At 32.9% G+C, this 17,928-nt stretch overlaps 1 protein-coding gene across 3 annotated transcripts in view; it reads left to right on the plus strand.

The window, feature by feature from the left end:
• LOC149804274 (alpha-mannosidase 2-like) overlaps window positions 1-17,928 on the plus strand; it is a 93,535-nt gene that overhangs the window by 21,306 nt on the left and 54,301 nt on the right. Inside the window, exons 2-5 of one of the 3 annotated variants that reach the window (XM_089938298.1) lie at window positions 2,175-2,201; window positions 8,037-8,208; window positions 12,344-12,471; window positions 12,822-12,995. In XM_089938298.1, coding sequence (XP_089794424.1) covers window positions 8,096-8,208; window positions 12,344-12,471; window positions 12,822-12,995 — 415 coding nt within the window. In that variant the 5' untranslated portion in view covers window positions 2,175-2,201; window positions 8,037-8,095. Of the gene's footprint in view, window positions 1-2,174; window positions 2,223-8,036; window positions 8,209-12,343; window positions 12,472-12,821; window positions 12,996-17,928 lie in introns of all 3 variants that reach the window. The other 2 variants (XM_089938303.1, XM_089938291.1) reach the window with 2 other exon arrangements.

Below are 17,928 nucleotides of genomic sequence, written 5' to 3' on the forward strand. Positions count from 1 at the left end.
AATGAGATTAATTGTAAGGATGGTTAGTCAGTGAGATTAATTGTAAGGATGGTTAGTCAGTGAGATTAATTGTAAGGATGGTTAGTCAATGAGATTAATTGTAAGGATGGTTAGTCAATGAGATTAATTGTAAGGATGGTTAGTCATTGAGATTAATTGTAAGGATGGTTAGTCAATGAGATTAATTGAAAGGATGGTTAGTCAGTCAGATTAATTGTAAGGATGGTTAGTCAATGAGATTAATTGTAAGGATGGTTAGTCAGTGAGATCAATTGTAAGGATGGTTAGTCAATGAGATTAATTGTAAGGATGGTTAGTCATTGAGATTAATTGTAAGGATGGTTAGTCAATGAGATTAATTGTAAGGATGGTTAGTCAATGAGATTAATTGTAAGGATGGTTAGTCAGTGAGATTAATTTTAAGGATGGTTAGTCAGTGAGATTATTGTAAGGATGGTTAGTCAGTGAGATTAATTGTAAGGATGGTTAGTAAATGAGATTAATTGTAAGGATGGTTAGTCAATGAGATTAATTGTAAGGATGGTTAGTCAGTGAGATCAATTGTAAGGATGGTTAGTCAATGAGATTAATTGTAAGGATGGTTAGTCAATGAGAAAAATGTAGAAGTTGTGAATGTCAGTTTTTAAACAGTATCTATGTTTCAGAAGCATTTTCGATCAATCAGTTTAGCAGAAAATAATGAACAATGTGGAAGGAAGATTTTTACAGGTGATCAGAGCCATGGAGTCATTTTCAGGACCATAAATTTAAGTAGGAGAAAAAGTTTGACCAATTAGGCTAATAGTACAAATTCATCATTGCCAGCCCCAATTTCAGTTCAAACTGTCTGGAGAAGGACACAATAAGACATTAAGACCATATTAAAAATGGAAATTAACTTGTATAGAGATATACTGGCATGGTCCATTGATTCTCATTGGAAAAAAGTGATGTTTTCAGATGAGACCATGGTTATTATTGGACATGGTTTGTGTGTATATGTTTGATGGTTGAGTGTTGAAGTTCTAGAGGTGTGTAATGGATAGAAAGGTGCATAACGTATAGCTTATGGGTGCATAATGGATAAAAAATGTCAATGATGATTTGAGGTTGCGTTTTATACATTGGAGGCAGAACTCTTGTTGATAGAGAAATCTGACTTTGAAAAAGTATCTGAAAAATTGGATAATCACTTGTGGTCTGTTACTGTCAAAGTTTTCTGCAAAGAGAATGGATTTTTAAGGAGGGAAATACATCCTGTCACAATGTTTAGGTTTATGGCATTGTCAGGTTTGTTAAAATGCACTGATAAGGGAACTCTTGATAATGAGTTTGAAATGTCCAAGACCAATATCATGGCTAGCAATTCTATATAATTCTTTTATATTTAAACCTCCATTTTATGAACAAGAATATCTTTGTGTAATTTGCATGAAATTTCCATGCCGTCATTTGTGGGAATTTGCATGATATTTCCATGCCATCGTTGGTGGGAATTTGCATGAAATTTCCATGCCATCGTTGGTGGGAATTTGCATGAAATTTCCATGCCATCGTTGGTAGGAATTTACATGAAATTTCCATGCCATTGTTGGTGGGAATTTGCATGAAATTTCCATGCCATCGTTGGTGGGAATTTGCATGAAATTTCCATCCCATCATTGGTGGGAATTTGCATAAAATTTCCATGCCATCATTGGTTGGAATTTGCATGAAATTTCCATGCCATCCTTGGTGGGAATTTGCATGAAATTTCCATGCCATCCTTGGTGGGAATTTGCATGAAATTTTCATGCCATCGTTGGTGGGAATTTACATGAAATTTCCATCCCATCATTGGTGGGAATTTGCATGAAATTTCCATGCCATTGTTGGTGGGAATTTGCATGAAATTTCCATGCCATCATTGGTGGGAATTTGCATGAAATTTCTATGCCATCATTGGTGGGAATCCCATCATTGGTAGGAATTTGCATGAAATTTCCATGCCATCATTGTCAGGATAAGTGTGAAGAAATGTTGTATCTCCCTCTTACCCAAGTAAATTAAGTTAATTCATTTTGATATTAGTAACTTTAAGATCAGTGCCACTTTTCTTTAAAATTTTTTATTATTTAATTATACTTTGACACACCAGAACTTTTCAACAGATGTATTGTATTTGTTCCTTTCAGCCCAGTGTTGATGCTGACTTATTTGGGGTCAGTTGGTCGAAGGTTAAGGTTAAAATATTTGCACTTGCTTTAGCAATTGTTACTTTTCACAACTAACCTGATGTCTGTTGGGATGTGATGTGCATTGTAATTTTGTTATGTGTAACGTGATTGTTATATGTGAATTGATTGTTATGTGTAAATTGGAATATGTCATTTGGAACCTTTGTTTTGTGTAAATTGGAATATGCTGTGTGTGGTACTCTTGTTATTGTGAATTGATTGGTATGTGTGAATTGGGATATGTTGTGCATTGCACTGTTGTTATGTGTGAATTCGAATATGATGTATGTTGTACTTTTGCTGTGTGAATTGCAATGTGCTGTGTGTGTTTTTTTTGTTATGTATAAATTGGTATATGCTGTGTGTGTGGTAATCTCGTTATGTATGAATTGGGATATGCTGTGTGTAGTAATTTTGTTATATGAATTGAGATATGCTGCATGTGGTACTTGTGTTATGTGTGAGTTGCAGTCTGATGTGTGTGGTACTTTTGTCATTTATGAATTAGGATATACTGTGTGTGGTACTCTGTTCTGTGTCAGTTGTGATATACTCTGTGTGGTACTCTTGTTATGTGTGAATTGAAATATGATGTGCATGGTACTCTTTATTATGCCTCAGTTGGGGTATGCTGTGCATTATACTGTTGTTATGTGTGAATTGGAATGTGCTCTATGGTCTACTCTTTCTATGTGAATTGAAATGTGATGTGTGTGGTACTCTTGTTATATGAATTGAGAAATGTGTGTAGTACTCTTGTGATGTGAATGGATATGCTGTGTAGCACTCTTATCATGTGTGAATTAGGATATGCTGTGTTTGGTACTCATGTTACATGAATTAGGATATGCTATGTGTAGTACTCTTGTTATATGAATTGGGATATGCTTTGTAGTTGTTTGGTTATGTATGAAATGGGATATGTTATGTGTGGTTCTCTTGTTATATGAATTGGGATATGCTGTGTGGTACTCTTGTAATGTGTTAATTGGGATATGCTGTGTGGTATTCTTGTTATGTGTGAATTGATTGTTTCATGTGAACTGATACAATGGCAGATGCTTTTATAGATGCACTAACTCAATCTCTCAGCAAATTTCAGTTCATTAGCTTGCTTTCTAGTGTTTGCTATTGTTGTTTGCATAGGAAGTTTTGTTAAAAGATTTCTCTTCATGAACATTTGATGTATCCTTAATAAATATGAAAATACTGAAATATAAAGTGTAAATGCTGTTACATAGTCATTTTTAGACCAGAATATCCTGTGTGATGGCCTGTTATCCAACATGTGTCCATTACCACAAGTTTGGTTCTAATTGAAAATTGTGCCCCTCTGATATCCAGTATGCCAAGTACAACATGATGTATGATCTATTCAGCCTATGTTTAAAGGTTTGAAATTTAGAAATTTCCGGATTAATGTATGTACCATCCTTTTTGAAAGCTATTTTCGGGATGTATGTGTACCTTGAGGCAGCATATTATCAGTAGCACTTTATAACACCACAATCAACAAGCTAGTGAAGTGCATCGACCACGGAACTGACTGCTTTTTGTATGTTTATAACTTTTTAATTAATTTGCCATGAGTATGCATGTTATGGAGTCTGGGCTACAGATATGCATAAACAAAGTTCAGGAATTGATGGAAAATATTGGTGCAAATTTTAAATCTAAAACTTTTTTAATGCACTTTTGCCAACTACATAAAATTCAGGATGACCACAAACTTTATCTTGTTGGTTCTTTTATCCCGGTTGTGGAGGACAGTAAATAAATATTTTGGGCTTAATTTACCGCAAACTAACTTTTTTTTAGCATACATGTATTATAGGCCTCATATATACGTGTCAAAAAGCCTGGATTTAATATGACGTGTGGCAAACACAGATTGAGAAGCCGAAGGGCTTTCTCTAACCATGTGGGGCTTTTGGAAGATCTGAACTTGATTGAGTATGTCTAGATAAATTTTGTAAATCTAACTTGCAAATGCTTGATCAATCAAGTACAATTAGAGACTTGGACTAGCAGTATTGCCCTTCAGAAAACCTCTATTTTGAGATGCATTGACTGTCACTTTATCTCCGATGAAAGAAATTGGCTGTTTGAAATTCTACAAGACTGTCATTGGATCCATCTCATAATCATGCATATGATATTGTCTTCATGCCCAGATACCAGCCACACTTAGAAGCAGGAAAGGCCAGTGTTGCAGATATTGATATTGCAAAGAGATCTTTGAGAAGATGGGTTTGAAAAATATAGACTAAAGTGAAATCTGCCATTACAACACCCCATGGCAAAATCTCAAGGCAGGTACTAGATGTACCTGATATTAGAGCCACACTCAGATCTTGAACTATGTTGAAACATAAAAAGGAAGATATTGTCACATATTGCAGTATCTCATTGGTTCTGAATAAAAATGGTGACGGTCTAACCACCAGTATATGGCCTTTTGTAAAGCAGTTTGAAAACCCAACTTCATTTATATTGGGCTCAAATCAAAGGTCATCGCTTGACTTATTCTAGTGCATTGAAATTATGAACACAGTGATTTGTAGATATAGAAATTAATTTTGACCAGCTTTTGTATTGCATTCCAATAAACAAGTTCAAAGCACTAAGAAATAATTTTTAAAGTTCAAAGGTCTTGCAACAGGTTGTTAGTTGTACTGACTTGTGAGCATTATAACACATACAGGTGTCAATGGGTTTTTATCAAATCCAGTTTTTGGATATGTCTGAAGGATGCCTTAAATGATACCAGATGATTAACTTGGATTTCTTTCCGCCAAAATATTAATTATAGATTTAACATAAGTTAGAATGTGTCCATATCCTGACAGTGTCCGAGAAAGTTCACTTGTCTACTATCCATGAAATAATGTTCAAAGTGAAAAGTCCATGAAAAGAAACAATTGTACTTCATTTACAGGTGTCTTGTGAATGGTAAAAAGTCAGTATGTTGGAATTTCTCAAAAATATCCAACATGGTTTTGGCATTCAGCAATTAGAAAGAATATAATATAAGAACAAAAGAAACTGTCTTATTGTGGATCCTGTAAAACAAATTGGGCCAATGGAGCACAAATCCCTTCAAGGGGTCTGAAGTTCATATAAGGTTTGTATCGATAAAAGCTATTTTTTTTAACTGGGTAAAACTGGTTTAAAATAAATTAGAACATACAGGAAGGTTTTGCTTGAACATGTGCTTACTTAGAGACATATAATTAATACTAACAAGCATCTTTTAATATATATTGTTTACTGCTTACCTTATTTATAAAATATATAGTGTGTTTGTAGAATTAATAATGTTCTGACATTATATGTCAAATATATGATGCCTTTGTAGAATGCTTTGACATTATATGTCAAATATATAGTGCCTTTATAGAATTAATCATGTTCTGTCGTTATATATCAATTATATAGTGCCTTTATAGGTTTAATCATCCTCTGGTAACAATTCATAATCTGCCTTAATTCAACCTTACAAATTTATAAAATAAACTCCATTTTATTTATCATCTTGCAACTATATTTATCTGTATGTACCATGGTATACTTTTGCAAATCCATATAGAATACATTTGTATGCATTAAAGAATGCATTACTGTTGCAGTTACCAATGTAATGAATTAGTTTTGGCTGTTAGGAGTGGTGGCCACAGGTGATGGGTGGGTAGGGAGGTGAGTGGCTGGATAAATTAAATTATTATGTGAAGACAGTGAAAGGATATGGGAGGTACAGGCTGTTGAAAAGGGGAGATGATCATTGTAGAAAGTTTAGCTGTATTTTCTGTGAGTAATACAGTGTATTCATCTAAAAGATTCCGGTGTGACAGTTCAATTATTGGCTGCTAGCCTGTCATTGAGGTGCATGGGAAGACCAAACTTAGAATTTTATTCTTATTCTGTAAAAAAATTGGGCTAATTACATTACAGTTTACTAAACTTAGAATGATTTTTAGTTGCCCAGACTGGTTGGTTATAGGTATTGTCAACCATATTGTTTTCATCAAATTAGCAGAGGTTTTTACTCATAACTCATATGACTATGTTACAGTTGGTTCTTATGGCTCAACACAGAAAATAATATGCAAGTATATGATTACTTATCATTAGTAACTAAACTAGTTTTTATTTGATGAAAATACCAACATTGTATCATCTTATGATGAAAATACCAACACTGTATCATCTTATGATGAAAATACCAACATTGTATCATCTTATGATGAAAATACCAACACTGTATTATGATGAAAATACCAACATTGTTTTATAATGAAAATACCTACATTGTATTATGATGAAAATACCAACATTGTATTATGATGAAAATACCAACATTGTATCATCTTATGAGTGGTCTAAAGTGCTCACCTTTACAGATCATTGCCATCTCACTTCTGTCTGCATCAGTTTGAGTCTATGGGTTGGCAAATGTGAGTATGTGCAAAAGCCTGCCAGTAGCTTCTTGTGGCTCGGTGGTTCTTTCCAGGATTATCCTCCACCATTTATACTGACCACCATGTATAGCCTACCTTGTGCTGAAAAAAGGCGTTAAACCCTACAACAACAACAACAACCAACATTGTATTATCTTACGATGAAAATACCAACATTATATTATCTTAATATGAAAATACCAACATTGTATTATCTTATGATGAAAATACCAACATTATATTATCTTATGATGAAAATACCAACATTATATTATCTTATGATGAAAATACCAACATTACATTATCTTATGATGAAAATACCAACATTATATTATCTTGTGATGAAAATACCACACTTTAATTTGACTAGAGTGCTTAAAATTATTCACAAGAACTTATTTTTCAATCAGTGTAAAAGAAAATGTATTTGTACTAATCCTACATGGTGATTTTTAGATCACTCCTGACTTTGCGTTGTAAAATGTTCAGTAACTCTTGACAGCCTGTCTGGTATTTAGACTGATCCACTATTCAGATCAAATATCTAAATTTATTTTTCTTCTCAAGCCCTGTGGATTACAACTTTATAACTCAGACCACCCATTTGGTATAAAGTTATGATGATTCTCTACAAATATGATGATTTCGATTGATTTTTACCCCACTATAAAGCAACCTTCAGAATCAGTCAGGATAAATATTTATCTATTTGTATGTACCTGTTCTATGTACATGTACAGTATAAATATTTATCTGTTTGTACCTGTTCTATGTATATTTATACAGTATAAATATTTATCTATCTGTATGTATGTGTTCTATGTACATATACAGTATTAATATTTATCTGTCTGTATGTACCGCTCCAGTGGCTTAGTGATAAGAGCGTCCGCCTTGTATGTGGGAGGTTTTAGCTTCGATCCCCGACTGAATCATACCAAAGACTTACAAAAATGGTACTAACAGCTGCCTCACTTTGCGCTCAGCATTAAGAGGTTAGTGTTAGGACTGGTCAGCCTAGTGCCAAGATAATGTGATTGGGTGGGACATCATGCTACATGTCTGTGGCATGCTGCCCCAGTGCTGGACATCACTATAAACTGCCACATTGCAGACATTGTAGCAATATGACTGAACAATTGTTTAAGCTAGGTTAAAAATCCAAATCACACACCATCAGTATGTACCAGTTCTATGTACATACTGAGAAACAGAAGACACATTAACACCATTTCAGACCATTATTCCCTTGCAGAGTAATTTGTAAAATGTTTCCAATCACAAATGTTTCTAAATCGGCTTTCAGAGCCTGGCATATAAACATTTGTTTATCCTTTTCAGCATTTTATATATATTTTTACAGGTTGGACTCTAACTTATGATCAGTATTACTATGAAAAAACACAGAAGACTTTATCTCTGATGGTAGAAAAACTTGTGGCCAATCCTCATTGGAAGTTCATCTGGGAATTAGTGACATACCTTGAAAAATGGTGGCTGACAGCATCACAAACAGAAAGACAAACATTTAGAAGGTTAAAATTGTGCCTTCAATTTATATACTGTAACAGTACTCATATTGTCATAGTTTTTCCACAAATCAGTCTGTTTTAACCTTACAGATTTCACTACAATTATTAATTTTTGCAAATATTTATGAAGAATTTGTCTTTGTTGGAAAACTGAATGAGTACCAAAAACTAGATAGTAACCTAATTTTAAAGCAAAACAAAAATATAGTGAGGCTTTATTTATTATGTAATGCAACTCAATCTAGTAGGTAATGAAACTCTAGTAAGTAATGAAACTCTAGTAAGTAATGAAACTCTAGTATGTAATGAAACTCTAGTAAGTAATGAAACTCTAGTATGTAATGAAACTCTAGTAAGTAATGAAACTCTAGTAAGTAATGAAACTCTCGTAAGTAATGAGACTTGGTCATGTATGAAGCTTTGCAAATATTGTTATAAACATCACAGCGTTGATATAACATCCAAATCACTTTTTAGATTATTAAAAAATATGTTTGGCTTGGAGGTAGTTCATTCTCTCCATGCTTATGGCATAGTCCGTTTTCTTTCATCTATTAAAAAACTTGAAGGTCTTGATAAAATTAGACACAGAGTGGGCCTTTCAGTTAAATTGTTATGTCAAAAGAGGCAAATCAAATGTAGGCAGTTGATTAGATCTGATAGTAGTTATCTCCCTTTGATCTTGTTCACTGACACTGTTGATTAGTCCTGGAATGAATTTGGAAATGCTTTTAAAAGGAGAACACCATATTAAATCAGTAATTCCTCAAATAATTTTTTTAAATGTCTTTATAAATTCACTTGTAACATATATAGAATAAAAGATGTAGACAATAGTATAAAGATTGTTAAGAGAAGTATATTTAAGATAATGAATAGAAACTTCTCTGTTGTTATGTTCTTCCATCTGATCTAATATAAATTAGTTTCACTTAACCATCCAATTCATCGTTATTTTCAATACTTTGATTTTTATATTATAGCTGTGAAATATTATGTCATTACATCACCAAAATTGTAATATTTCATCTCACAAGATTAATATGTGAAAATTAAAGTCTCATTTGTATTTAATGTAAACTCATTTTTAAAAAAATTTTAAATATTTTTTACCACAAAAGAGAACAACAGATTTTGTCAAAGAATGTGGATTGTATTATAAGTTTAGACCAAAAAATTTAACTGTTTCATATGTTTATTGTTTTTACATTGATGTTTTATTTTCTCTGTCTTTAAAGGAATTTTAGCTTTATGAACCTTTTATCTTGTTGGTTTATTTTTCATCAGTTTTTGCATTTTTTTTGCCTGTATATTTATGAAACTTTATATTTGATCAGAACTATATAGTTAGGATTGTGCTGAAGTGCTGATAAACTCTGTTCATACAGGCATATTTATTCGTATTTCAGGGTCATGTCACCACATTAATAGCAGCTCCTTGAACAAACCCATTCTGTAATTAACAGAATCTAAATTGTAATTATCATACAAAATTTATTGAATGGTTTCTAAAGTTTACTCTACCAGGCAACACAGGCATGAAAATGTTTTACATTTGTTTCACAATTACTGTGGTATCTGTTATTTTCATGGGTCTCAACTTTGGTACTTTTCTTAAGATAAGACTATTTCGTGGGTACTGAAATTTGTGGATTGCCTGTTAGATTTTGCATATAGGTATTTAATTTTGTGGATTAACGTTCTACATGTACCCCATATAAAGAATACAGAAAAACAAAACCATGCCAACAACAAATGGTGGTCACTTCACTGGATAAAACAGTACTATCATGTCTATTGGCACAAATCATTTAACTGTCAAGATCGATCAATACATCAAAGGGAGCCGATACAGCCAACAACAGTAAGCAAATCAGTTATTAAAATAAATGTGTATAATATCTTCCTTAAAATACTGTCCATAAAGTTGAACCATCACTTATTTTGTGATGATCATGGTATTAAAACAGTTGCTTAACAGTGGTAAAATTCAGATTAGTTAAGTGTTGTTTCATTTTCATCATACTACATGTGAACCAAGCACATGACCATCTGCATCTTGCTCAGGGGAATTAACAATGTCAAGATTTGATGTGTTTCGAGCCCATCAAAGTATGTAGTTGCTAACTAAATTGAAGAACACCTTTGATTTAGCCTGCCTCGTGTACAAATGAATTTCAACCACTAGACTTTCCTTGGAATTTTATCAATCAATTTTATCAGTAAATTCATGCTGAATGGTGATTACAGCTCATGTGAAAGATCAGACCTAATTATCCATGACTTTGAGAATGCTGGACTTCTTTAATAATTCAACAATGGCAGGATTATTTACCTGACAAACATTTGAGTGTACCAGAAGACTTGATTGACACCTTGGTTTAGTGGTTAACATTTATTACCAGATTACAGAAATGATATTGATTTATCTAATAGTGTTGTTACACAGTAAGAAAATGGGGAGGTGGTGGTGCTTTCTCATATATACCTGATTCATCATGATTAGGTTTTTAAATTCATGGTTCAGAGCAACAACGAAATCCATGAAAATTAGTGATTAGTCATACTCTGGTATCATTTACTGAAAGAGCAAATGTTCTGTTTTTTAACAAAATGTATGAACTGAAAGAAATATTTTTAATAGCATCAATGGCCATATAAATATTTTTAATAGCATTTAAAGGCCATGTAAATATTTTTAATAGCATTAAAGGCCATATAAATATTTGTAATAGCATTAAAGGCCATATAAATATTTTTAATAGCATTAAAGACCACATAAATATTTTTTATAGCATTAAAGACCACATAGATATTTTTAATAGCATTAAAGACCACATAACTATTTTTAATAGCATTAAAGAGCACATAAATATTTTTAATAGCATTAAAGACCACATAAATATTTTTAATAGCATTAAAGGCCATATAAATATTTTTAATAGCATTAAAGGCCATATACAAATTTTTAATAGCATTAAAGGCCATATAAATATTTTTAATAGCATTAAAGACCACATAAATATTTTTAATAGCATTAAAGACCACATAAATATTTTTAATAGCATTAAAGATCACATAAATATTTTTAATAGCATTAAGGCCATATACATATTTTTAATAGCATTAAAGACCACATAAATATTTTTAATAGCATTAAAGACCACATAAATATTTTTAATAGCATTAAAGGCTATATATTAAGATGCATAAATCCTGTGATTGTCTCCATGCGGATCTGTCTTTTTTTCAATGCCTCACAACAAGTGTGGCAGGAGCTTACAATGTTACCCTTGTCCGTACATCTGTACTTATGTCATTCCATCACACTGGGTAATTGTTATAAGTTCCTTAGACATTGTCATGATAATTTGTGTTCCTTAACAATCATTTCTTGTTTATCATTCATGAATTTAATTTTTTTGGAAAGAATTTGTATAATAAATTGCTGAGGACTGGTGATGAGTTGATATTTTATAAGTTTCTACAATTGTGTTTTTAACATAATGGCATGCCTTTAAGTTTATTTTGAGAACTTTACACTTAATAAACATATTTTTTAAAGAATTTGTTATGCTCACTTTTTGGTCTGGGTCTTTGGTATTTTACAAACAATTCCCATGTACCTCACCATGAATATGAAAGAGGAATAAATTCTAAACTGAGTCTATCTGTTCTGGACGATTTACTGTAAGAGTGGATTTCATGTTCAGTGTCATTTATAGGGTTATGCTTCCTTTTATTTAGATAAATGTTCACGAGTACTGCATCCTTATGACTAAAATTAGGTTACTGTGGGCTACATTTCAAACTATTACTTCTGGATGGTGGGTCATTCATTTTCCTTAAACATGTATGTAGCAAAGATTTTATGAGTGAACATATAAAAATAGCAGGATCTTCTTCAAAAAATTTGAAGCTTGCATTTTTGAAAATGTCTAACATATTTTGATCTGTCATTTTTTTCATTATATATGTATTGTGACTACAGCATGAGTTTGCAAAACAGTGCTTAATTAATATTAGTGAAATTAAAATCCATTATTGCTACTGCCTCACTGTTCTTTCATTTTTATGGAAAGAAAACAGGTTTAGATGGATTAATGAGATGAGACGCTATAATTGTATTTTGTTATAGACTAATAGAGAGGGGTCAGTTGGAGATACCGACTGGAGGATGGGTGATGACAGATGAAGGAACAGCACACTATACAGCCATGTTAGATCAGCTGATGGAAGGGCATCAATGGCTGAGCAAGAATCTTTGTAAATATTATTTTTGTAAAGCCAAAGACAGTATATTTGAAAATAAGGAGGAAATTTAAATCTTTGAAGAGCACTAAGTATTTTTTCAGTTGGCATTCAGCTTGTCTTAATAATTAACATTACATTTGAGATAATGGTGGTTTTTAATTAGCTTACTGGTCTGTTAATAGCTTAATTATACATATAATAAATTAACATACAATAATATACAGTAAATTAACATTTAAGATAATGCACAATCAGTACATTTTAAACCAAGAAAATAGATTTGAGTTTTGCCATAAACATAATCATTATTGATTTTGTGCTTCAACATCATTATGATCTATATTTTTGTTTTTATTTAACAGTTATAGATGTTCAGACAAGTTGGTCAATTGATCCATTTGGCCATTCATCCACAATGACGTATCTACTTCATGAATCTGGAATACAGCATATGGTCATACAGAGGGTCCACTTTGCAGTAAAACGGCACTTGGCACATTTAAAAAGTTTGGAATTCTTTTGGCATCAAGGTTGGGGTAAGTTTTCTTTCTTTCATATTACACTGCATCCACTCTGAACCAGCCATCAATAGAAAGAACAAATTTGGCTTTGCAAGTTAGGTAAAAATAAAGGTATTATGAAGAACAGGGGATATTTGCATCTGTATGGAAATAGGACGTGTATAATGGATGTGACGATTATGGGAACTTGCATTGTACTTTAGTTATTAAGTCTGTCTTGCTTCTCAGATCTTTGTCACAGGTATTTACAATATTTAGGAATTCAACTCTGCCATCTGATTTCTTTCTCCTTATTCATATTTATTGTCTTGTTCATGCAGTTATTACTATCAGTTTTTTTTACTCCATATTTTGTTATATTCTAGTTAGGTTATTTTAGATTCATAAAAAGTTCCAGTTAAGACCACCCTTGGGACTGAGAAAAAGTGCTTTTAATTTAGGGATGGTGTCAATTCAGAGGACAAGGTCTAAAATACCTCTGAAGAGGTGGTTGGTAAATAGGCTTCTTTTATGACCATGTTAAAGGAACATATTTGCTTTGATTGTCAGGAACTAAATCTCAGACTTATTTACAGACTATTCCAATCAATTAACTAATACATGCTGATTGCATTATCTGCTCTGGTGGCCTAGTGGTTAGAGCATAAATTGTTAAAGCTATGTTAAAAATATAAATCACACATACTTGATTGGTTTAGTAGTGTACAAGATCGGCAGATGATTAATCTAAAACACAGTCAGGGACTTAGACCCAGTCTGGGAGCAATTAGAACTTTCCCTTCAGAAAGCCTCTATGCTGAGACAAATGAATCATCACTTTATCACAGACAACTGAAACAAGTTCCTCACTTTACTCTGAAACTGTCTAATCACATATGATGTACCATCTTTACTCGTTTATAAGTTGAGTCAAACTGCAGACAACAAAAATCCTGATTTGCCAAAACATAATGTGACTGCAGATGAGGGTATGTGTTGTTTGTTCTGCTGATTACTCCTAACAAACTGCACAGACCCAGATCTGCCAGTACATTATATGACTGCAGATCCGGGTCTGTGCCATTCGCAGTTGGACTTTTAAGCGAGTATAGAAGGTAGTCTTTTGGCCCAGATACTAAGATTTGTATGTTCAGAAACCAACCTTCATTCCACCTTTTGGCATTCAGATTTGTCCTCAATTACAAACTGCAAATATCAGTGTTGGAAGTACTGCAAAATTTTGTGTTCCCAAATTACCAGCTTGCTTATCATCACCCCCCCCCCATTATATTTGATCTTTGCCAATTCAGAAAGTCAGCAGCAAATAAATTTAGTGAAATCAGTGCCTCCTATCACAGCCATATGTCTCTGTATACAGACTGTTCAAAACAAAGACAAAGTTGGGGCTGCCATTACAACACCCTAAAACACCATCTTACACCTTTAACCAGATCATGCCTCAAATTTTACTGCAGACATGTTAGAAGATTTAAACTGCATTGAAAGCTCAAAAACACCCAACAAATTTCATCATATTTTTAAATTATCTTTTTACACTGAAAGCCTTGGAAATACTTGAATCTGACAAACCATTAATATCCCAGATATTATAGAAACATGACATGTGCATACAATATTAGAAAAGTATTCTGTGATGTTGCCTGCCTAAATGGTCATGAAAGAACAGATAAAGCAGCCAGTGCTGCCCTACAGTCTTCTGTTTATAAATGGAAGACTCCATAAACTGGCTTCAGATATATGTCTGCATGTTCATGATACTTAGCAAAATATGTTGAATGAAAATCCCAGACCATAAGGTCCAATTGATGAAAATCTCAAATTTCCTACCTAGTCTTAAGACCAAGTAAGCTGATGGTATGGTCCTTGCATTGTGCATCCATCATGCATAATGTATTAGCATTATGCATTCACAATTGCTAGTTACATCTTTTTCTCAAGTAAAGGTCTTATGTCAAAGATTTGTTTGCTTTCTTTTAACTATTGTTTTTATGTAAAAATGACAAATAAGTGCATTGATACATTTATTAAAAAGCTTTTTTTAAGCTATTATATGCTACTAACACATTGATGCAAGTTTTAACAAACAGCCAGCTGATCAAAGTATTATATCCAGGCTGGAAATACATCTGGGATGGAAATTTTGTATAGATGTTGCAAACATTTTGTTGCTGACCTACTAAGGCTATGATCTGAAATCATTTGTTCTGGCTATTTCTGCCTTGTTAGCAGTAAAAAATAGAAATGCTCAAAACTGTTCAAGCTTTATTTTGTATTTTATTGTATCTACAGCAAACACAATGCAGACTTTGTAGAGTGCTCACATTTTTGTGTTTTGTGATTTTGTATTTAATTGTATCTACAGCAAACACAATGCAGACTTTGTAGAGTGCTCACATTTTTGTGTTTTGTGATTTTGTTTGTGTAATTATCTTTTGTGGCATTGTGTGCTTGAAAAAGGAATCATTGGATTGTAAAAGCACTTTGATGGGTTTTGTAACATTTTTGCACAGTTGTTTGTCAGTTTTGCTTTCCTCCTGAAACCCTTCCAGATTTAATTACAAAGAGAAAAGAAGTGCATAACTGTAAAACAATACTGAGAAATTTGGTAGTCAATTCAGGCTGATTAGACAATGGTACTAAATCCAGTAACCTTCATCTCACATGTTCAACACCTTAACAACTTAACCACCAAAGCTCCCTTGGGTTTCAGTAGATTCCTAGTTATGACTCAAGGGTCAGTGCCTCATGGGGTAAGGAAGACTCAGAAATCCATGGTGGTGACTAAGATTAACTCCCTTGGTAATGCAAATATATACTTTAAGGGGGTATGGCTATGAACAGTTTGTTAGTTATGATTGAGGTTAATTTCTGAGGGGCCTGGATTATTCCATGTGACATTAATGGCTCCTTTTGATGCAAAAGACGACAATGTAGCAACTGTGTGCTAGAAGCTTTTGTTTTCCCTCCATAATTTGAATGCCTGTTTGAGTTTGCATTCACAAGCTGGCATATGCCACTCTACCATTGAGCAATGGCAAGCCCACTTAGACCTCATCTTAATCATCATAATATAGCATTACAAAAGGTCTACCATAGTAACGACTTTTTAAGCCTGTCTTCTGTTTCATTTCTTCCCCCACAATTTTTCATTTTATGAAAAATTACAATTCCAGTTAAAATCATGATCCCATGTTTTACATGATTCTCCATTTTATTACATCGTCAGCTCATTAGAGCTATTATGCTTGAGATGTTCATTTATCCATTAATACAAACCACAACATCATAAAGAGGATGTTTTTTGCAAGTTTACTGTCAGAAAAATTCTGATGTTTTTGTGAACACTAAACCCAATTTGTAGAATTTTTTTAAAATGTTATAAATTGAGCAAAGTTGTGATATACTTTGTGTATACAGTACATAATTGTATAAATGCTTCCAGAAGGTTGAAGCATTTGCACTGCCTCGTTCCTAGTCCCACATTTGTAATTTTGGAAATGTAGTAGTTTATGAATAACATTAGTAAGCTTTAAAGATCAGGCAAAGATGGAAATACATTTTATTGTACATTTCATAATGAGATATTGAAATATATCATTGGGAGAAAAAAATATTGCCAGAGTGGCAATACCATTGTTTTAAATTTTATATTTAAACATACCACCTGACCTGGTGTATGGGGCATCACCTTTTTAAATAGTTTTAATTGTTTGGCATCCTGATCTTTACATATGTTCACTTACTCAGACACCACACTTGCTCACCCTCACCCCACCCCCAAGTGTTATTAAATTGCATGTTTTTTGTTTTTAAAAAAAATAAATGTACTAGTTTTATTTTCACAGTGCTGATATCACTTGTGGAACTGGTTTATTTTCCCATTTAGAAAATATACCTGCCCTTATGTATATTATTCAAGTCTGTATTTCCATATTTTAGGCCTATTTTATTTTCTTCTGCTCCCTCTCTCCCTCTCTTTCCATTAGGACAATGAACAGGTGCAATTAAAAATTGCTTAAAAATAAACTATAAAAACAAAAGTTGGCTTCAAGTCTTAACATAGATTTCTATATGGATCCTGCAAATTATTATTGACTGAACTTATATGAACTGTTGGGGTGCCGAGTGGCTGATTGGTCTAATGCGTTCATCGTTACAGTTTACTGCCATCTCTCCTCTGTCTGCGTGGGTTCGAGTCTCAGGCTCAGCCAATGTGCTTATGTGAGAAAGCTTGCCAGTAGCTTCTCGTGGGTTGGTGGTTCTTTCTGGGGTTTTCCCGGGTTCATCCTACACCATTTATACTGGCCACCATGTATAGCCTATCTTGTAGTGAAAAATGGAGCTAAACCCTACAACAGCAACAAGAACAACATTATATTAACTGTTGCAATTTTATATTCTGTGTAACTCATACACTCTACAATGAAGAGACACATTTATAGAGAAAACTCTTGATTAAATATAATAAGAATTTTTTTAAGTAGCGATTATAATCTCAACGTAATCATGATCATATTAGAAAACAATGGAGAAATCAGGCATTGGTGAGACTTGATTGCAAACCAAAATTAAGTGAGAATCAAAATTTGTGTGCAGTGTCCATTGCTGAACTGGAGTGCAAGCTTGTCAAGGCCAAAAACATAGTTTGGTACAGCAATGAACGAAATAAAGAACCAAAATCCATACAAGCAAACTCACAATTATTAAAATTGCTAGTTTAAATTTACTATGCTCTGAAATATGTCGGAATCAATGTTGTGTCTACATTATCCCAGTCTGTGCCAAAAATATCTGAATGAAAATAAAATTATGTTTAATTTCATTTGAAAACAGTCATTATTTTGACAAAATGCAGTTTAAATCAATACGGTCACTGTCTTAAAATACTTGTCAAATTTTTTAACTTTTTTTTATCAACATGGTAATGCAGAGGTTAATCTCACTGTCA

The sequence above is a fragment of the Sinohyriopsis cumingii genome, chromosome 2, assembly GCF_028554795.1.
Source record: "Sinohyriopsis cumingii isolate HCF-2022 chromosome 2, ASM2855479v2, whole genome shotgun sequence".
NCBI classification, from domain to species: Eukaryota; Metazoa; Mollusca; class Bivalvia; order Unionida; family Unionidae; genus Sinohyriopsis; species Sinohyriopsis cumingii.